Source organism: Alligator sinensis, unplaced genomic scaffold, assembly GCF_000455745.1.
Source record: "Alligator sinensis unplaced genomic scaffold, ASM45574v1 scaffold246_1, whole genome shotgun sequence".
NCBI lineage: Eukaryota > Metazoa > Chordata > Crocodylia > Alligatoridae > Alligator > Alligator sinensis.
In genome coordinates, this window is record NW_005842367.1 from 1,266,591 (window position 1) to 1,283,472 (window position 16,882).

General features: G+C 46.1%; 1 protein-coding gene across 5 annotated transcripts in view; it reads right to left on the minus strand.

Moving 5' to 3' along the window:
• Window positions 1-16,882, minus strand: part of FAM114A1 (family with sequence similarity 114 member A1) — an 80,905-nt gene that overhangs the window by 63,117 nt on the left and 906 nt on the right. For 4 of the 5 annotated variants that reach the window (XM_025210673.1, XM_025210674.1, XM_006029232.3 and 1 more), the window contains exons 2-3: window positions 13,840-13,915; window positions 8,883-9,229 (exon numbers count right to left, since the gene is read on the minus strand). In XM_025210673.1, coding sequence (XP_025066458.1) covers window positions 8,883-9,229; window positions 13,840-13,915 — 423 coding nt within the window. The remainder of the gene's footprint in view (window positions 1-8,882; window positions 9,230-13,839; window positions 13,916-16,882) is intronic. The other variant, XM_014522542.2, reaches the window with a different exon arrangement.

Below are 16,882 nucleotides of genomic sequence, written 5' to 3' on the forward strand. Positions count from 1 at the left end.
TGTCATCGTTGACCACAAGATGAACATGAGCCTTCAATGCGATGCTGCAGCTAGTAAAGCGAGCAAAACGCTGGCTTGCATCCATAGATGCTTCTCAAGCAAATCCCAGGACGTCATTCTCCCCTTGTACTGAGCCTTGGTGAGGCCACAGCTGGAGTACTGCATCCAGTTTTGGGCCCCACAATTCAAAAAAGATGTGGAGAAGCTTGAGAGAGTGCAGAGGAGAGCCACGCGCATGATCAGAGGTCAGGAAAACAGACCTTACGACGACAGGCTGAGAGCTATGGGGCTCTTTAGCTTGGAAAAGCGCAGGCTCAGGGGTGATCTGATGGCCACCTATAAGTTTATCAGAGTTGACCACCAGTATCTGGGGGAACGTTTGTTCACCAGAGTGCCCTGAGCGATGATGAGGTTGAACGGTTATAAACTACTGCAAGACCGTTTCAGGCTGGACATAAGGAAGAATTTCTTTACTGTCCAGGCTCCCAAGGTCTGGAATAGCCTGCCATCGGAGGTGGTTCAAGCACCTACATTGAACACCTTCAAGAGAAATTTGGATGCTTATCTTGCTGAGTTCCTATGACCCCAGCTGACTTCCTGCCCCTCGGGCAGGGGGCTGGACTTGATGATCTTCCAAGGTCCCTTCCAGCCCTAATGTCTATGAAATCAATGAAACAAGGTACATCATTTATATGCATGGTCCTTTCCCATCCACGTTCAAACAGAAAAAGTGGACGGAGGAAGCAGGGAAAGAATGTTTTTTTCCTGTCCTTCATCTCCAGTTGATCAACTATTCTCCTGGTTAACAATATAACACAAAGAAGCTGCTGAATATATCCTGATTAGAAGTGGGTTCCATTCTGCTGACATAGACATTTTTATAGGTTTAACAAATGCCATATCCACAAGCAACAGTGATATCACTGCTAGTATCAGCAGTTCTGTGCACTCAGCTGAAACAGAAAACAGAGTTACAAAATCTAAGAAAGAAGGGACACTTTAATTTGATATGTCTCACTACTTCCTTATTGCTAATTAACTATAGTTTTCAAGGTAGTGGGTGGTAATAATAATGATGAAAAAAATGAAAATACATTTTAAGATTCTAGAGATGAGATCTATGAGACAAACAATAAAAATGTCATCTGAAAATGTTTGGGCAGAAAGTGAGTTGTGTTTACTGCTACTAATTAGCTAAGAATATTGTGCAGAGCAAGTTTGGACAAAAACAACTTTTTGCTTTTGTACCTGCTCATTTGTTTGTTCATCTGTTTTATCTTGTGTTTTAGATCCACATTCAGTGATTCATTTCAACATCTGCCTATATTTAACTCAAGCCAATGGGGTTTAAGTGCATGCTTAAATGCTTTGTTGACTGGGACTGCACTAGCTTTAGGCTGTTACCCCTTTGAGACAGAGACTGTTGTGGATACCACACCTACAGCATACAACATCTACAGCATATATGCATACAACACCTATAGCAATGGAATCAAACTCTGCCTGAAGTTTAGGCATTCTTGCAAAATAAATTAAGTCCCTTTCTTCTACATGTCAGAACAGTTGTGCTCAACCTTTTTGGCTGGTGGGCCAGATGGGAAGTACAGTCAGTTGGCAGGCTAGATCTGGCTAGTGGTTTGGATCCAGCACCTAGGCAGTCCTGGCAGGACCCCATCCAGCTGTGTGGGGGATGGGGGTAAAGGGGGACAGCCAAGCCCCAACCCAGCCCCATGTGGGGAGAAGGTATAGCTCAGCCTGACTGAGCCATGGAGGAGATAGAGTATGTGGCCTTTCTCTAGTGGAGCCATTAAGGTAGAGAGGGCTCCAGCCCACTGCGCTGGGCCCAGGGTTTGGGATTTGGTGGAGAGGGATTGCAGCAGTATTAATAGCCACCCTTCTCCTGCCACTAAATTTCCTGACCCATGGGGAGTCTGCAGGCCAGATACTAAGCCTGTGCCAATGGGGAAGTATTCGATTCGGATTTGTCCGATTCGGAGGACAGTGCTTTGATTCAGAGATGCGGCTCACTGTCCCAAATCAATTCAACTTAATCGGCTTCTGAAGATTTGGTATTGATTCGGAGAGATTCAGAGATTCGGCCATAGACTATAATGGGGAATTACTGAAATACCTATAACTTTGTCATTTTTTTTGCTGATTTAGATAAACATTGCAGTGATGGTAGCCCCTTCTGAGGGCATGAAGCATGCCAAGTTTCAAGGAGATAGGTGCAGGGGTTTCTGGGAAACGTGGCAGGGCACTGTGTGTGCCTACCACTTTAAGGGCCTGGAGCTGGCAGCCACCAGGTGCCTGATGAGGGCAGCCATTTTGAATCAGGGGCTGTCTATATAAACAGGGCAGTTCGGCTGCTGGAGGTGAGGCAACAATACTGCCTGGCTAGAGGGCTGCAGAGCTACATCTGGAGGTAAGGGAGGAGCTGTAGGGGATGGTAAGGAGGCTCCTGGTCCTGGGCATGACCTAAAACTGCACCCTACTGGGAGTGGGTGGCCTGGTGGGGCTCCCAGTGGCATAGGAGCCCCCAGGAAATGTCAGGCCAGTTATCACCCTGGTGAAAGGTGGGTTGGGGTGCCTTAACCCATAGCCCCCATGACCGGGTGGGCTACCCCTCTGTTTGGAGGGCCCAGAGGGTGGACCCTCGGAGAGAGTAAGGGCCACAGACTCAGGGCCTGTCTGAGTTTCCCCTGGCTGGTCCATGCTGGGGCCAGGACCGGAATGGTCAAAGGGCCAGGGGCCCACCGCAAGGGATGCCCAAGAGTTGAGGGCCTAGGGTCTTGACTGGCCTGGAGGTGGGCCAGGGCTAGTAGCTGAAGGTCGCAGTGCGGGGACCACACCTGAAAGGGAACCAGCTCAGGGATCTATGCTGCCCGATATGACGGCAGAAGAGGCCGCCTGAAAGGGAGGGATCCAGGTGAGGTCCAATAGTAGGATTCTGGAGGCCAGTGTGGGGGCTGGTGATTATGTGAATATTGAGATGCCATCTGCAAGGCTTGGGCTGCGGTGTAGGGGAGGAATGGAGCTGCAGATAGCGCCCCTTGGCATCGCGGCAGTAAATGGGCAGCCTCCCGCTTAATTGACATCTATTAATTAACTAATTAACATCAAGGCATGGCGGACGAGAATGTGGGCAGGTGGCCCAGGAACAGGTGGGCGGGCCACGGTTAGATCGGCCCCGAGCTGTTAGATCGGCCCTGTTACAGGAAACTGCACCTGAGGCTGCTGACAAGCAGAACTCATGACATGTGACTGTGTGTGTGTGTGTGTGTGTGTGTGTGTGTGTGTGTGTGTTAAGGCGTGCCTTCACTGGCACTGGGGCCTCTACATGACACGGTAGTGTGTCCCAATGAGGTCTCCTCCTCCCCTACAGCTTCAGTCCGCTCCACCACTTTAAATAACAACAGGTAAGCAGTGCACTGCAGCACAGTAGCACTAGCATTCAGGCAGCCAAACTGTCACAGAGCCTTTCTTTCCTTTCCTGCAGGAGCTTCTTCTCCAGCAGCTGCCAGAGAACTCTCCATGCCAGCCCCAGCCCCAGCCCCAGCCCTGGGGCTTAGATGTGCCAAGGACCCTGTGCCCTTCTGGTCAGCTGACTGGGGACAAGTGCTAGGGGTGTTGGTCTAAGGACATGGTACTCACAGACATAGTTATTTGGGTCAATCTGGTATCTTTTAGTAGACAAACTGAATAGTTAGAGAAATATATCACAGCTGGGCCTATGAACTTCACTTCATCACCCTCCTAGGTACAGAAATTAATGGACTCAATAAAGACATTAGATTTATGACACACTACAACCTGCCAGACATCTGACTCCCCAGGTACCTCTCCATTTTACCTGCTACATCCCACTTCACCCCTACCCAGCCTGTCTCTCTCTCCCCCTGATACCTCCATTTCCATTTTCACTGACTGGCTTTCTTGCCTGCATTCCGTGCCAGCCTCTGGTTTCTTTACTATTCCTTCTATCCAGGAAAAGCACAAAAATACACACCAACTACAGGTGCTTCCTCAGCCTGATAAAGGGGTTTTCAACCCAAGAGCTGGCATCCCAGGCAGCTAAACTGAGCTCACCAGGAGCCTCAACTTCACTGCAACCAGCAAGCCTCAGGCCTGTCAAAGACACGATGGGTCTGGGCTTTCCCCAGCCAGGACTATGTGGGTGTGTGTGGTGGCTGGAGGTTATGGCACCTCCTACTCAACTTTCACCAGGGGGATCCTCAGTCCTGGCATTTCCTGGGACTGTGGAGCCTCCAGCAGTCTCACCAGGCCTCCCAACCCTGGTAGAGTACAGTTTTAGTGGTCATGCCCAGGGCATGGGGCCTCCTCATTCTCCATAGCCCCAGCCCATACCTCCAAGTTCATCCTAGCATGGGAGCTCAGCAGGTACATGTTCTTCCCCTGCTGGCTGGTGATGCAGTGAGTGCTGCCTCCAGCTCAGAGTGTGGAGCCTCCAGCAGTCTCACCAGGCCTCCCAACCCTGGTAGAGTACAGTTTTAGTGGTCATGCCCAGGGCATGGGGCCTCCTCATTCTCCATAGCCCCAGCCCATACCTCCAAGTTCATCCTAGCATGGGAGCTCAGCAGGTACATGTTCTTCCCCTGCTGGCTGGTGATGCAGTGAGTGCTGCCTCCAGCTCAGAGTGCAGGGCATTAACTGGGTTAAAAAAATAAAATGGAAATAGGTGCAGACGGAGTGAGTTTGTGGAACACAAGCAGCGGGAGGTTCACCTTGAGGAACACCAGCTGCTTCATCAAACCAGGATCCAAGCAAGTATGGTGGGGTGTCACAACATCCCCAGCAATACTGAACACCCTCTCTCTTGGAATACTGGTTGATGGACAGGACGTGTTCCCAGGCAACCATGGCCAGATCCTGCCGCATCTGGCTGTGGGTTGCCCAATAAGCCAAGAGGTCACAGTCCAGCGGCTCCATCCTTGGGGTCCTTGGCAAGATAGGTAGCCACTGAAGCCTCAGTGCTACCTGCCCAAGACTGGGGTCTGGTATGTCTGGACCCCAACATTGAAGCCATGCCCTTGGCCCACACTGGCAGCGGCTGGAGTGGAGGAGACTGGCCAGTGCTGGTGCTGAAAGTGCTGGCATGGGAAAGTGGATCCCCTTCTTTCACATCCCCTCACCTCTGCCTTTCTGCCTCCCTGACTCTGTTGACTAGCACCCGAGTCCAGCGATCGAGGGTTTTGGTGCTGCCAGTGCCAATGCTCCCCTTCACACCTGAGGTTGCATATGCCTGCCAGAATGTGGACCATACTAGACTGCAATGGATCCAGACGTTTCCCAATGTCGTCCTTCAGCCACCTTACCAGTACCTGTACATCTGGTGACAGTGGCTTGCCCCAGCCAGGAACACTGATCCCCTGGAATTTCTCCATTTGGTTCTCAAGTTCCCTCACTACAAGGATCACCTGGCTAAGGAGGGCATCGCTAGCGCTGAGGGTCTTGGTGGCCTCAAGGAAGGGCTTGAGGACGACCAAGATCTGGGAGATGGTATCCCACTCAGGTCTGTTAAGGGGGTCGCTGATCCCAGTCTCCCCAAGCCAGGCCATCTCATGGATGGCCTTCTGTTGCTCCACTAGCCTTTCCAGCATCAGGTATGTGGAGTTCCACCGAGTCTCCACATCCTGCATGATTTTGTGCTGCGGGATGCTCAGCTCTTCCTGTTTCTCCCACAGCATCTTGCCCCCCTTGTTGCTGTAGTGGAAGTAGCCTGCCACCTTCCTGTATTTTAAAATCAGCTGGGTGGTAGTGACAGTGCTATCACCAGCAGCCCTGTCGCCCTCCAAGGCATCCCTGACTATGAGGTGCAGCTTGTGTGCCACACAGTGGATGCCAACAAAGTTGCCATCATGGATGGCCATGACCATATTGACCCCATTGTTGGTGACCATGAATCCGTGGGTGAGCTCGCCCTGCCCAACAAGTCACCCCCGCACCACGTGGTTCATGGCCACCATGATCTCCCTTGCCATGTGGGACTCCTCCATCACCTCGGCTTAAAGGAGAACCCACCGACAGCCTAACTGATCACACCAGTGACCTGTGAGGGAGAGGTAGGCGTGATGTCCACCCCCGCTGCTCCAGCTGTTGGAGGGGAAGTGCAAGGCTACCTGTGGCCCTGCCTTGTGCAGCTCCTCCCTCAAGCACTCCCTGCATGCCGCATACAGGGAAGGCACCACCGTCCTGCTAAAGGTGGTGTGTGCGGGCGTAGGATGGGGCCACAAGCGCCATGAGCCGCCTAAACCCTGGCCACTCAACTAAGAAGGGCTGGCCCTACACAGCCAGCATGTCTCCAATGCTCTGGGTGACCTCATTTGCCCCTGCAACATGACCCGCTTTGTCTGCAGCTTTCCCCCATCACTCCAGGGTGGCTGCCTCCTGCTTTGTGGGGTCGGGGGTTTTGGAGCAAGCAGGGGACATCCCTTTGGGCACACTCCCACTGGTGCCAGGCTGAGGAGGAAGAAGGTCAAGGGGGTGATGCCTCCTCAGATTCAACAGCATCACCATGATTATGAAGTGTTTCACCTTCCTGCCCTGGCTGATCTGCCTTCAGCAGTGCTGGCAGACAGCACACTTGGGATCACCTGCCACCTCAAAATGATCCCACACTACACTACTCCCCCGCTTCTGGGTTGAGGGTGGGGATCTTGCCTCATCCCCCTCCTCAGCAGGCAGAGGCACAACAGGAGGAGCTGCCTCAGTTGAGCTACTTGCCCCCACAACCTCCTCTGAGGTGCCTTCCTGAGAAGGAGACCTGAGTCTAGGGGAACTTTGAGGGGTGTGGAGCACAAACTCAGATTCCCCCTCGGTCCCCAGAATTTCTTTAGCTAGGACACTCGGGTCCCCTTGTTCCAGATCCAGATCCTCCTCTGGCAGTGGCCTCAGTTGAGCTACTTGCCCCCACAACCTCCTCTGAGGTGCCTTCCTGAGAAGGAGACCTGAGTCTAGGGGAACTTTGAGGGGTGTGGAGCACAAACTCAGATTCCCCCTCGGTCCCCAGAATTTCTTTAGCTAGGACACTCGGGTCCCCTTGTTCCAGATCCAGATCCTCCTCTGGCAGTGGGAGGCTCACACTCGGAGATGAAATTGGGCTGGAGGAGACTGTCATTCTGCTGCTGGTGCCTATTTCTGGTGTTAGGGGAGGTGGTACAGGTGCAGGGACAGGTACTGCTCCCACCTCCTTGCTTCCACTGGCAGCAGAAGACTCATGGCTACCAGGAAAGAGGATGTGTCTACGTTTTTTTGGCGGGGGGCGTAAATTTGCAGCTCTAGCTGTCCCCCTACCCCCTCTAGCCCATCTCCCTCCCCTGCCAGAAACCTGGCACCTGCCTTTCCAGCACACTTCATATTAATCTTTCCTGTGCTAGAAAATGTGTCTATGTGGGTAAATAACTAATATATCTCTTCTTCTTCTTCTTTCCTTATGTATGACTGTGTCTGACTTCTTCTTCTGTGTTATATTTACTGTTGTGTGTATAACTGAAATAATATCTCTTCTTCTTCTCCGATGTATGACTGTCTGACGTCTTCTGTGTTGTGTTTAATAATCTGAATCTCTGACTTCTTCTATGTTGTGTTTAGTCTGTATGTAACTATAACTAATAATAAATATATATAATCTCTTCTTCTTCTATGACTGCCTGACTTCTTCTGTGTTGTGTTTAATAATATCTGACTTCTTCTATGATGTATGTATGTGAGCATATGTAATGTAGGGGCTTTCCTGCACAGTGATGGACCATACTGCCAGGGAAAACACAGCTTTCTTTTTAAAAAGTGTGGGGAAACACGCCCCCCAAGAACAAATATAAAGTGAAAGAAATGGACTGGATAGGGATAAGTAGAGGGATTCTAGTTAGTAAGTTATATCCATTCTTTTCCAAGAACAGAAAATAGCAGGAGACTGACTAGGTAGGAAGCCAAGCCAGTCCAGTACCTTTCAGACACTGTTGCTCAGGCAGAAACATCTCTCAAAAGGCACAGAAAGCCTGCAGACTGAGGCTTATATGCTGTTTGTATGTCCCTCCCCCAGAGCACTGTGTTTGAAAGGGGACTCGGGGAAAGATCACAGTTACTGGTCAGCTAGAGATGTCAGTCTTTTCCCCCCTGCTCCCCCTCCCTCTTCTCAGTTTCTGTTCCCCTGAACGACTGCCTTCTGAATCTCTGAATCTTTTCCAAATCAATTTGGAGGCTCCAAATCGATTCAGAGTTTTTTTCTTCTTCTCCCAATTCTATTCAGATTTGGAGATTCGGCCTCCGAATTGGGCCGAATCTTCTCCAAATCAAGTCATGGACCAAAGCTTTGCACACCCCTACCAGATACCATGACTCCGCAAGCCGCATCTGGCCCACAAGCTGGAGGTTCAGCACCTCTGGGTTAAAATGATGTTAACGAGGTTGCAAAGTCAAAAGTTAGGAAGTGCCAGATTTAGCAGCAGCTTTAATTCTACAACCTTGTGACTCTATCTTGTCTACTGAGGGAGGCAGAGCTTCTGCAGAAAGCCCAGCATGAGAGTGAATGATTAAAGACTGTATCATAACTGTGTTATGTTTACATGCCCAGGGAAGCCAATTAAGATAAGACAGACAAATAAAAATCTGACACTTCCTAACTTTTTAAGAGCTGTTTTTCAATATAAATAATTTATATTTTTTCAAGTCTACATGTAATTTCCAAGGCTTTTCTTAAAAAAAAAAAAAGTGATGCTCATTATTTCTTAATTGCTGATACTACAATCAATATATAATTTTGACAGAACTGCCCTTTTCTTCAAGTAGGGAGCCAGACTCATGATTGTTTTGTATAGCAAGGTAATTATCTTCAGAATAGATGTTTTTGAAGGGTCACTTACTGGATTACTTTGTTCACTTGGTGTCACTTCAGATTCAAGTTCAGGATCAAGGCTCACAGATTCGCTACAGTCAGCGGCTACATTCTCAGTCACTTCTGTGCTAGAAGGTTGATTTTTCACTTCCTCAGTCAAAGGATGCTCAGTGATAGTTGGGTCTCCTTCCTGTCCATTAGCGGTATTATGGAAAGATTGTTTTTCTCCATCTTGTGAAGACCCATGCAGTATCCCGGTCACTTCATGATGTAGTGCTTCATCATCAGGCAACACATCACTACTAGGCATTTCTATTACTTCAGGTTTTCCTTTGATGGGTACTGCATCACTTGTGTCACCAGACATTTTTATTTCTGTTTAAAAAAATAGCACAGATATATAAATTAACTACTCAGTTATTACAAATTCCAGAAACACTAAATGATACAGAACCATTCTAAAAAGCAGCTTTACTCACCAATGCTTGCAGGTATGCAGCATGGTAAGAATTAAATGAGAGACAATGTAAGTGTATATTACAAATATACATGTTTTATCTACAGAAATCATGAAGGTTCATTTCTGAGGGCCAGTTATAGCCCCCCATCCATAGTTGGCATTGATGGAATGCCAATTACTGTCAACAAGAGATAAGGTGGGCAAGGTCAGTATAGATCGTTGAACCCCGACTATTTCCAAAGAAGTCTTGTAGATTTAGCATGCTCCATAGATCAAACACATCTTTTTTTCTTTCCTTCTCATCTTCCTCCTTGTTTAGCATCAGTATCCACTGGGTCTTATCCCATTATTTCACCAATTTAAGTGGGGAAAAAACATCTCGGTAACCCTTGCCACCTGGAACGCTGTTTTTAGGACCTGCCTACCTCACCTGCACTCCATAATTTTTTCAATCTCATCTGAAAATATGGCTTTTCTCTTTTCCTATCTTTTTTATTTTAACTTTGAACCATGATACTATTACATATTTCTGTAAAGCATTTTCAAATATTACTTGAATATTCATATCTGCTATAAAACGTATTTTGATTTGTAAAACTGTCTATGCAAATGCATTCTTAAAAGTACCTTGATGACTCTCAGGTCTAGCAAAATCCCTTTTGCAGTGGGTCTGATTTTGATTTTACTCATGGTGATGAAAACCAGAACTAAAGGCCAGTTCCTGCACTTGTGAAGGATCTTTACATTACTGCATCAGTTGTAAATGGGCCCTGAGTTGACCCTTGAGGTAAATTTTCCTTAAAAAGCACTCTATACAGCTTTTTGCTCTTTTTAAGAATGCTTAGGGAGCAGAGTTGAGAGGGAGATTGCCCAGACAAGTCTGTATTCTAGACAGCCAGCCAGAGTTGTGCTGCCTAAGTACAATTAGTCACAAGGCTACTCTAATTTCTGTTGTAGACAGGTCCAATCTACAGAGCAGACTGGAGTCCAAGAAGCAAAAATTCACCATAGCACCACACACACATTGCCTGAGATGCCCACGCTAGCCCCACAGGAATGAAATCAGAATCAGGCCTAGTAAGCACAAGAGATTGTTGTACATTGAAAACTAAGTTTAAAGGTTAAAAAAATCCACAAAAATTATTCAGAATTTAAAACATGAGACAGACATAGGAAAGACAATAAACACACTGGTTAACTTAAAATTAAGTTCCTCCTTCATTTGCTACTATAATCTTTATTAACTATGCAGAGGCATATGTGATGTGACTAGAGTATGGCAGTCTGTTTTCCTTGACAAGGATTATTTATTTAATTTTTATATACCACCCTTCCCAACAAAGGCTCAAGGCACCTTAAAATAAGCAAACAATAACTTAGAAACAGGCGAGTAACATGAAGACCAAAACAACTTAAAAGGGATCTAGGATAAAACAGACACCCTCTGAACAACATCTTATCCTAGTTTTGTTTAGTAAAAGCCAGCCCAAGTAGGAAGGTCATGCAGCACTTCCAAAAGATATTCAGGCTTGGCCTCTGGAAGACCTGAAGATGGAGGGAGGTCCAGAGCTGACGAGCAGTTGCACAAAACAACCGAATTGTGATGAGAACACAATCAGGAAGAAGGCAGATAGAATATATGTGTTGATTTTACAGAGAAAAGGGGCCACCTTTATCTAGTGAGTCTGACTCATAACATTTCACCAAGTAATTTCTGTACGGAACCAAAACTGAGCTGTGTGTTATACCATCAGTGATGGCAAAAAAACCATACATTTTGGAAGGCACATTGCCTTTCAGAGGGGGTGGGGTTGATTATCTTCTCCAACCAGTGTGCCTAGTGTAAAAGTGGTGTAGCTCTCAAAAAACAGTGAAGTTACTTCAGAAGAGAGCCTATGTCTGGAGTGGATTAAATGCATCCGATCTTGAAAACTAAGCACAGCCAGTATTTGGATGAGAGACCACCTAGGAATCCAAGGTGCATTAGGTGCAAGCCAAGGAACTTGATAAAACAGTGGCCAAATATTAGATTACAGAAATGGAATGAATGAATGAGTCATGATGGACAGAAATAAAAAAGATGAAGCCAATCAGGACTCTTATTTTAAATACAGATGTCTAATGCTCACATGTATTCTACAGGAGGTAAAATCCTCATATTAAACCCACTATTATCCTGGTGCCCTACAAATGTGTTAAGCTTGTTGACTTTTTTATGATGTGGCTTTTCTGATATCATTAATATCATATTAGTTAAGATATAAGAAAATGTTGTATGTAAACAAGCAAACAAACTTCATATTTAAATTTCCTCTGGTCAATTACATCACTTAAGGATACCATTCTTTTTAAATGTTGGTGGCATGCAATTTGGATCTTGGATACCTAAGTTGATATATTCATAATTTTTAAAATTATACACAGAATCAGTTTGATATAGAATCATAGAAAGTTAGGTTTGGAAGGGACTCCTGAAGGTCATCTGGTCCACCCCCTTGCTCAAATCATGGACCAGCCCCAGCTAGATCATCCCAGCCAAAGCTTTGTCTAGTCAGGTTTTGAAACCCCGCCAAAATGGATCTTCTACTACCTCTCTGAGTAACCTGTTCCAGTGTTTTACTACTGTCCTAGTGAGAAAATTCTTCCTAATATCTAACCTAAACTTCCTTTGCTGCCACTTGAGACCATTGCTCCTTGGTTTGTCATCTGCTACCACTGAAAATAGTCTAGCTCCATCTGCTTTTGAACCCCACTTCAGGTAGCTGAAGACTGCTATTAAGTCTCCCCTCAGTCTCCTCTTCTCTAGATGAAATAAGCCCAGTTCTCTCAGTCTTTCCTCATAAGTCATATCCCCTAACCCCCAAACCATTTCTGTTGCCCTCCGCTGGACTCTCTACAATTTGTCCACATCCTTTCTGTAGTGGGGGGCCCAAAACTGAACACAGTACTTCAGATGTGGCTTCACCAGTGAATATAGAGGGGAATAATTACTTCCCTTGACCTACTGGCAACATACTTACCAATGCAGCCCAGTATGTGGTTAGCCTTCTTGGCAACAAGGGCACACTGCTAGCTCATATTCAGCTTATTGTCCACTGTACTGTAACCCCCAAGACTTTTTCTGCAGAGCTGCTGCCCAGCCTGTACTGGTGCATGAGATTCTTTCATCCTAAGTGGAGGACTTTGCACTTGTCCTTGTTGAATCTCATGAGATTTCTTTTGGCCCAATCCTCCAATCTGTCTAGGTAACTCTGAATCCTAGCCTTACCCTCTAGTGTATCTACTAGTCCCCACCAGCTTGGTGTCATCTGCAAACTTGCTGAGGGTGCACTCTATGCCATCTTTCAGGTCGTTGATAAAGACATTGAACAAAACTGGCCCTAGGATTGACCCCTGGGGCACTCCACTTGATATAAGCAGAATCACAATGTGATCTTTTACACTCTATAGAATACATGTACCTCCGTGGAAGCACTCAGAATTAAACTGGTGTTAGTAAGGAGACTTAAACCCTATGTATTTCAAACTAAAGCACCTTTGTTCACTTTCAATATTTTTTAACTGACATAAATTTTAGTCTTTTTATAAGCTCATAGGAAAAATTTAAATTTAAGTTACATTATGCAATGACTGTAAGTCACTGAAACAGCAAATAGGTAGAAAACTATGTACATAGGTAAGAAAATATGTAAATATCTATGAGTCAGATCCCACAAGATGAGCAGAAGAGAATGATTTTGAGCACCTTCTAAGCTTACAACCTGAGAATTTCTGACGGCAAAATTTGAGCAGTTCCAGTCCTTTTTTTGTCCAGTGGATCCCTGAGTATATTTTGGAGAGAGAGTTCATTTTTCCAGAGGCCTCTTTTGTGAGAGTTGCCACAGATATTTATTTTATCTCCTTTCCTGTCAAATGGGTATAAAAGGCCACAAGGAGAAAGGTCATTTGAGTTACAGTGCCATTGATATGCAGAGAACATGCAGCTCTTGGTCTCATTTTCATCAGTCCCAGATGGCACATTTTCCTATACTCTGGCCAACTGATTGCAAGTTAGATGACAGGGAGCTAATGGAAGTGTACTCTGAATAAAACTGAGGATATCAAAGCACCAGGTTGGGGAGAGATTTGGGTGTGGCTGACCATGGTCCCTGAAGTCATTACTGTTTGACCAGATATTAATTGTTCTCATGGCTCCCTTGTGATTTGTCCAAGAGGTTTGGCATTTGGAGGGTGGGAGGAAGAAGCAGGGATTGTTTTTTTACTTAGAATTCCAGATGGTCCTACTTTGTTCTGGAACTCATTGTTCCAGCTGGGTCAGCAATACATGGGTTTATTGGTTGTTGTCTGAGGAGGGGGTAAGTTTGTTTGAGCGCTACTATTACTTTATTGCAAAATAAAAGCTCCTTAATTTTTCTAATTTTCCTTGCAGCTTACTCTGTTACTTCTGTTCTTCTCCAAATAATGCTCACAAAGAAACAGAAAACACACAAACTAGTGTAGTTGTTCTTCATAGCATTTTACTTGCCTTGGAATACAGCTTTTTCCTTATACTTCTTATTCAAGAGTACCTTTGGAGATGTTTCATGTGTCTGATTCTGGTTCTTTGTAAACAAAAAGAGAAAAATGTATCAAGACTATGGTTCTGTCTACATGAAACTCTTTTTCTTAGCATTTCTCTGTGCTGCTACAGAGGAGTCCTGTGAATATAGTACAGGCAGTACACTAAGAATCCAGGAAGGGAAAAAAGTGACTATTCAGCAACCTCTACAGCTGATTAAGGAGTGGCATTGGCACAGTCCAAAGGGAATACTATAGAGTAATTAAGGTCATTGACACCATCAGTATACCTGGCACTGTACACAGAGGACATAATTGCTGCCCTGAAGAGCTTTCATTCTAATGCCCTGTCTACACACAGACTTGCAGGGCATGAATTAAACCTGCAAACCTTCATCTAGAGTAGACCTTCTCTTTACATTGATTTCAGTGGCATTTTCTTTAATACATGCAGGCTCTGACAGAGAGGCTACGCAACAAGAAAAGATCCAAAGATCTCTGCCAGGGATTCAGATGACTCCTGTCTACCATATACATTTATAAAATGGGTTGATACATAAAAATAGCATCAAAAGCATCAGTCACAGCTCTACTAGACTGGTATGTAGGTGGAAAAGAGAATGTATTAATTCATTTTTAATACACTTAGGAGTATAAACTGTATTGTTCATTTAGGTTAGAACAAAGTATTCTTCACCTCCTGGATAGATCCAAGAACACCACTGAACAATAAATACACAATATATATACAATAAAATAATGCAAAGGACATCAAATGCTTATATGTCATCAGGTAATAATCATAGAATCACAGAGTAGAGCTGGAAAGGACCTCCAGATGTCATTTAGTTCAGTGGTTTTTAACCTGTGGCCCACAAACATCTGGCAGCTTATATCTAAGAAGTCTGCAAAAGATGACTATGATCAATCAAAAGTATGTGAACAGCCACACTTATAATTCAAAGGGGTCTGCAACCCTATCTGAAATTTCAAAAAGGGGTCTGCACTTCCATTTGAAATTTTTTAAGGGTCTGCAAATGAAATAAGGTTGAAAACCACTCATCTAGTCCAAACCCCTGCCTAAGGCAGGATCATTCTTATCCAAACCTTCCAATACAATCCATAATCTAAACTCTACATCAGACTCCCTGCAACCCTGGCACAACACAGACCTAACACCCTAACTAGCCACAGGTAAAGCATGGGAGCTACAGCAGCCAACGTCCTGTTTCTATGAAATTTTGTCAATATATGCTCAACAGATCCCAGGTAGAGAGCTACATGCACCCCGCTACAGAGGAAGGCAAAACCCCCTACAAAGGAAATCAATCTGACCGTGGGGTAAAATTCCTTTCTAACCTTCTTTAAATGTAGAATTCAGAATTGCACACACTACTCCAGATGAAGCCTAACTAGTGCTGAGTATAGAGGCACTATCACCTCCTGTGTCTTGCACCTAATGCTTCTACTGATGCATCCCAAAACCACATTTGCCTTTTGTGCAGCTGCTTCACACTGCAGACTCATATTCAGTCTGTAGTCTACCAAAACTTCCAAGTCCTTTTCCACAGATCTGCCATCCATCCAGGTGTCACCCATTTTATATTTGTTTTTGATTATTCCTCCCACTGTGTAGCACCTTGCACTTGTCTGCGCTGAACTTCATCCAGCAGGAAAAAATGGAATTTACAACTTACAGGGGTTACATTTACCACAGCATTTGCAGTCTTTCCCATTCTGAGTATATCAAATACCACAAATAATGAAGCAAAGGTATGGCAAATATTGCCACTGATTTAACAGTGCTTATTATATAGTGGCCTGGGTAGCATCACATAAGGAGAAAGAGTTTTAGTTATAGGCCAAACTCTCTCTTCCTATACAGGCAACTCCTACTGATATCATTAGACATGCATGTATATATACTGGAGGGTGTAACTTGGCAGCAACAACTAGTTATGGGCCTGATCTGATAAAGGCTTATATACAAATGTAAGTCTGTTCATATGATAAGTGATATGTGTACTTGAGTCTTTGCAGGACTGGATCACATGTGAAACAATCAAACTCTTTACGCGAGCGCTTTTTGGTTAAGCCTTTTCCCTAAAAATCAAAGCATAGAACACCCTCATCCTAGATGGGGGCTAGAAACAACTTGCAAGGAGAGAAAATGGACTCAAGGAACCCCGCAATAATTGCAAGGCATCCATTGTTACACTCAAGGCACCCCTGAAAAATGTTGCGTTTCTCTAGGTCAGTGCTTCTCAACCTTTCTAGACTCAAGGCACCCTTCCATTCTCTCAAGGACTAGTGGCACCAATTGGAAAACATCAGCTCTTAGTTTTTGCTCGATTTTTGACAATGGAAAAATAATAGGGTGATTATTCTGTTGTAAAGCACTTAAAAAGCCCAGAGCAAGTCTATTGGGAATCCCTAGGTTTATCTCATGCGCCATGCTTGCACAGCAAACAGTGCAGACCCTGCGTGGCAGCCCTGCCACACCTTTGAAAGGCTCTCGAGGCACCCCAGGGTATTGGGGCACTTGGCTGAGATTCGGTGCATGGCAGCGGAAGTGCCAGCACTTCTGCATGCAGCATGGCAGAGCCAATTTTAGCGGGGGCACATGCACTCTCTGTGCCCCCCTTCCAGCCAGAGCGCTTGCTGTTGGGAGGGGCACCAGCGCTCTCCGGGGGCACGTGCCCCACCCTAGGTGTTGCCTACGCTTTCACCGTTTTCAGGTCCCCTGTCTGGGCTACGAAGCTGGAGTGATCCGCAAGGCAGGCAGGGGGCCCAAGGCGCCTTGGGGCGAGCCTTCATGGGGGGGACGCCTGCCTGCCATCTCCTGGCTCCCAGCGCCCCCTGCTGCCTTCCCCCCGCTCCTGGGGGCACAGCCGCCCTGCCCCGGCTCACATGGGCACGGGGCGAGTCTCCTTCCCCTCCCCGAGTCGCCGCCCCCGGGACCCTGCGGTGTCACACTGTCAGTCGCGCCCGGCGGTCAGCGGGGGCAGGCG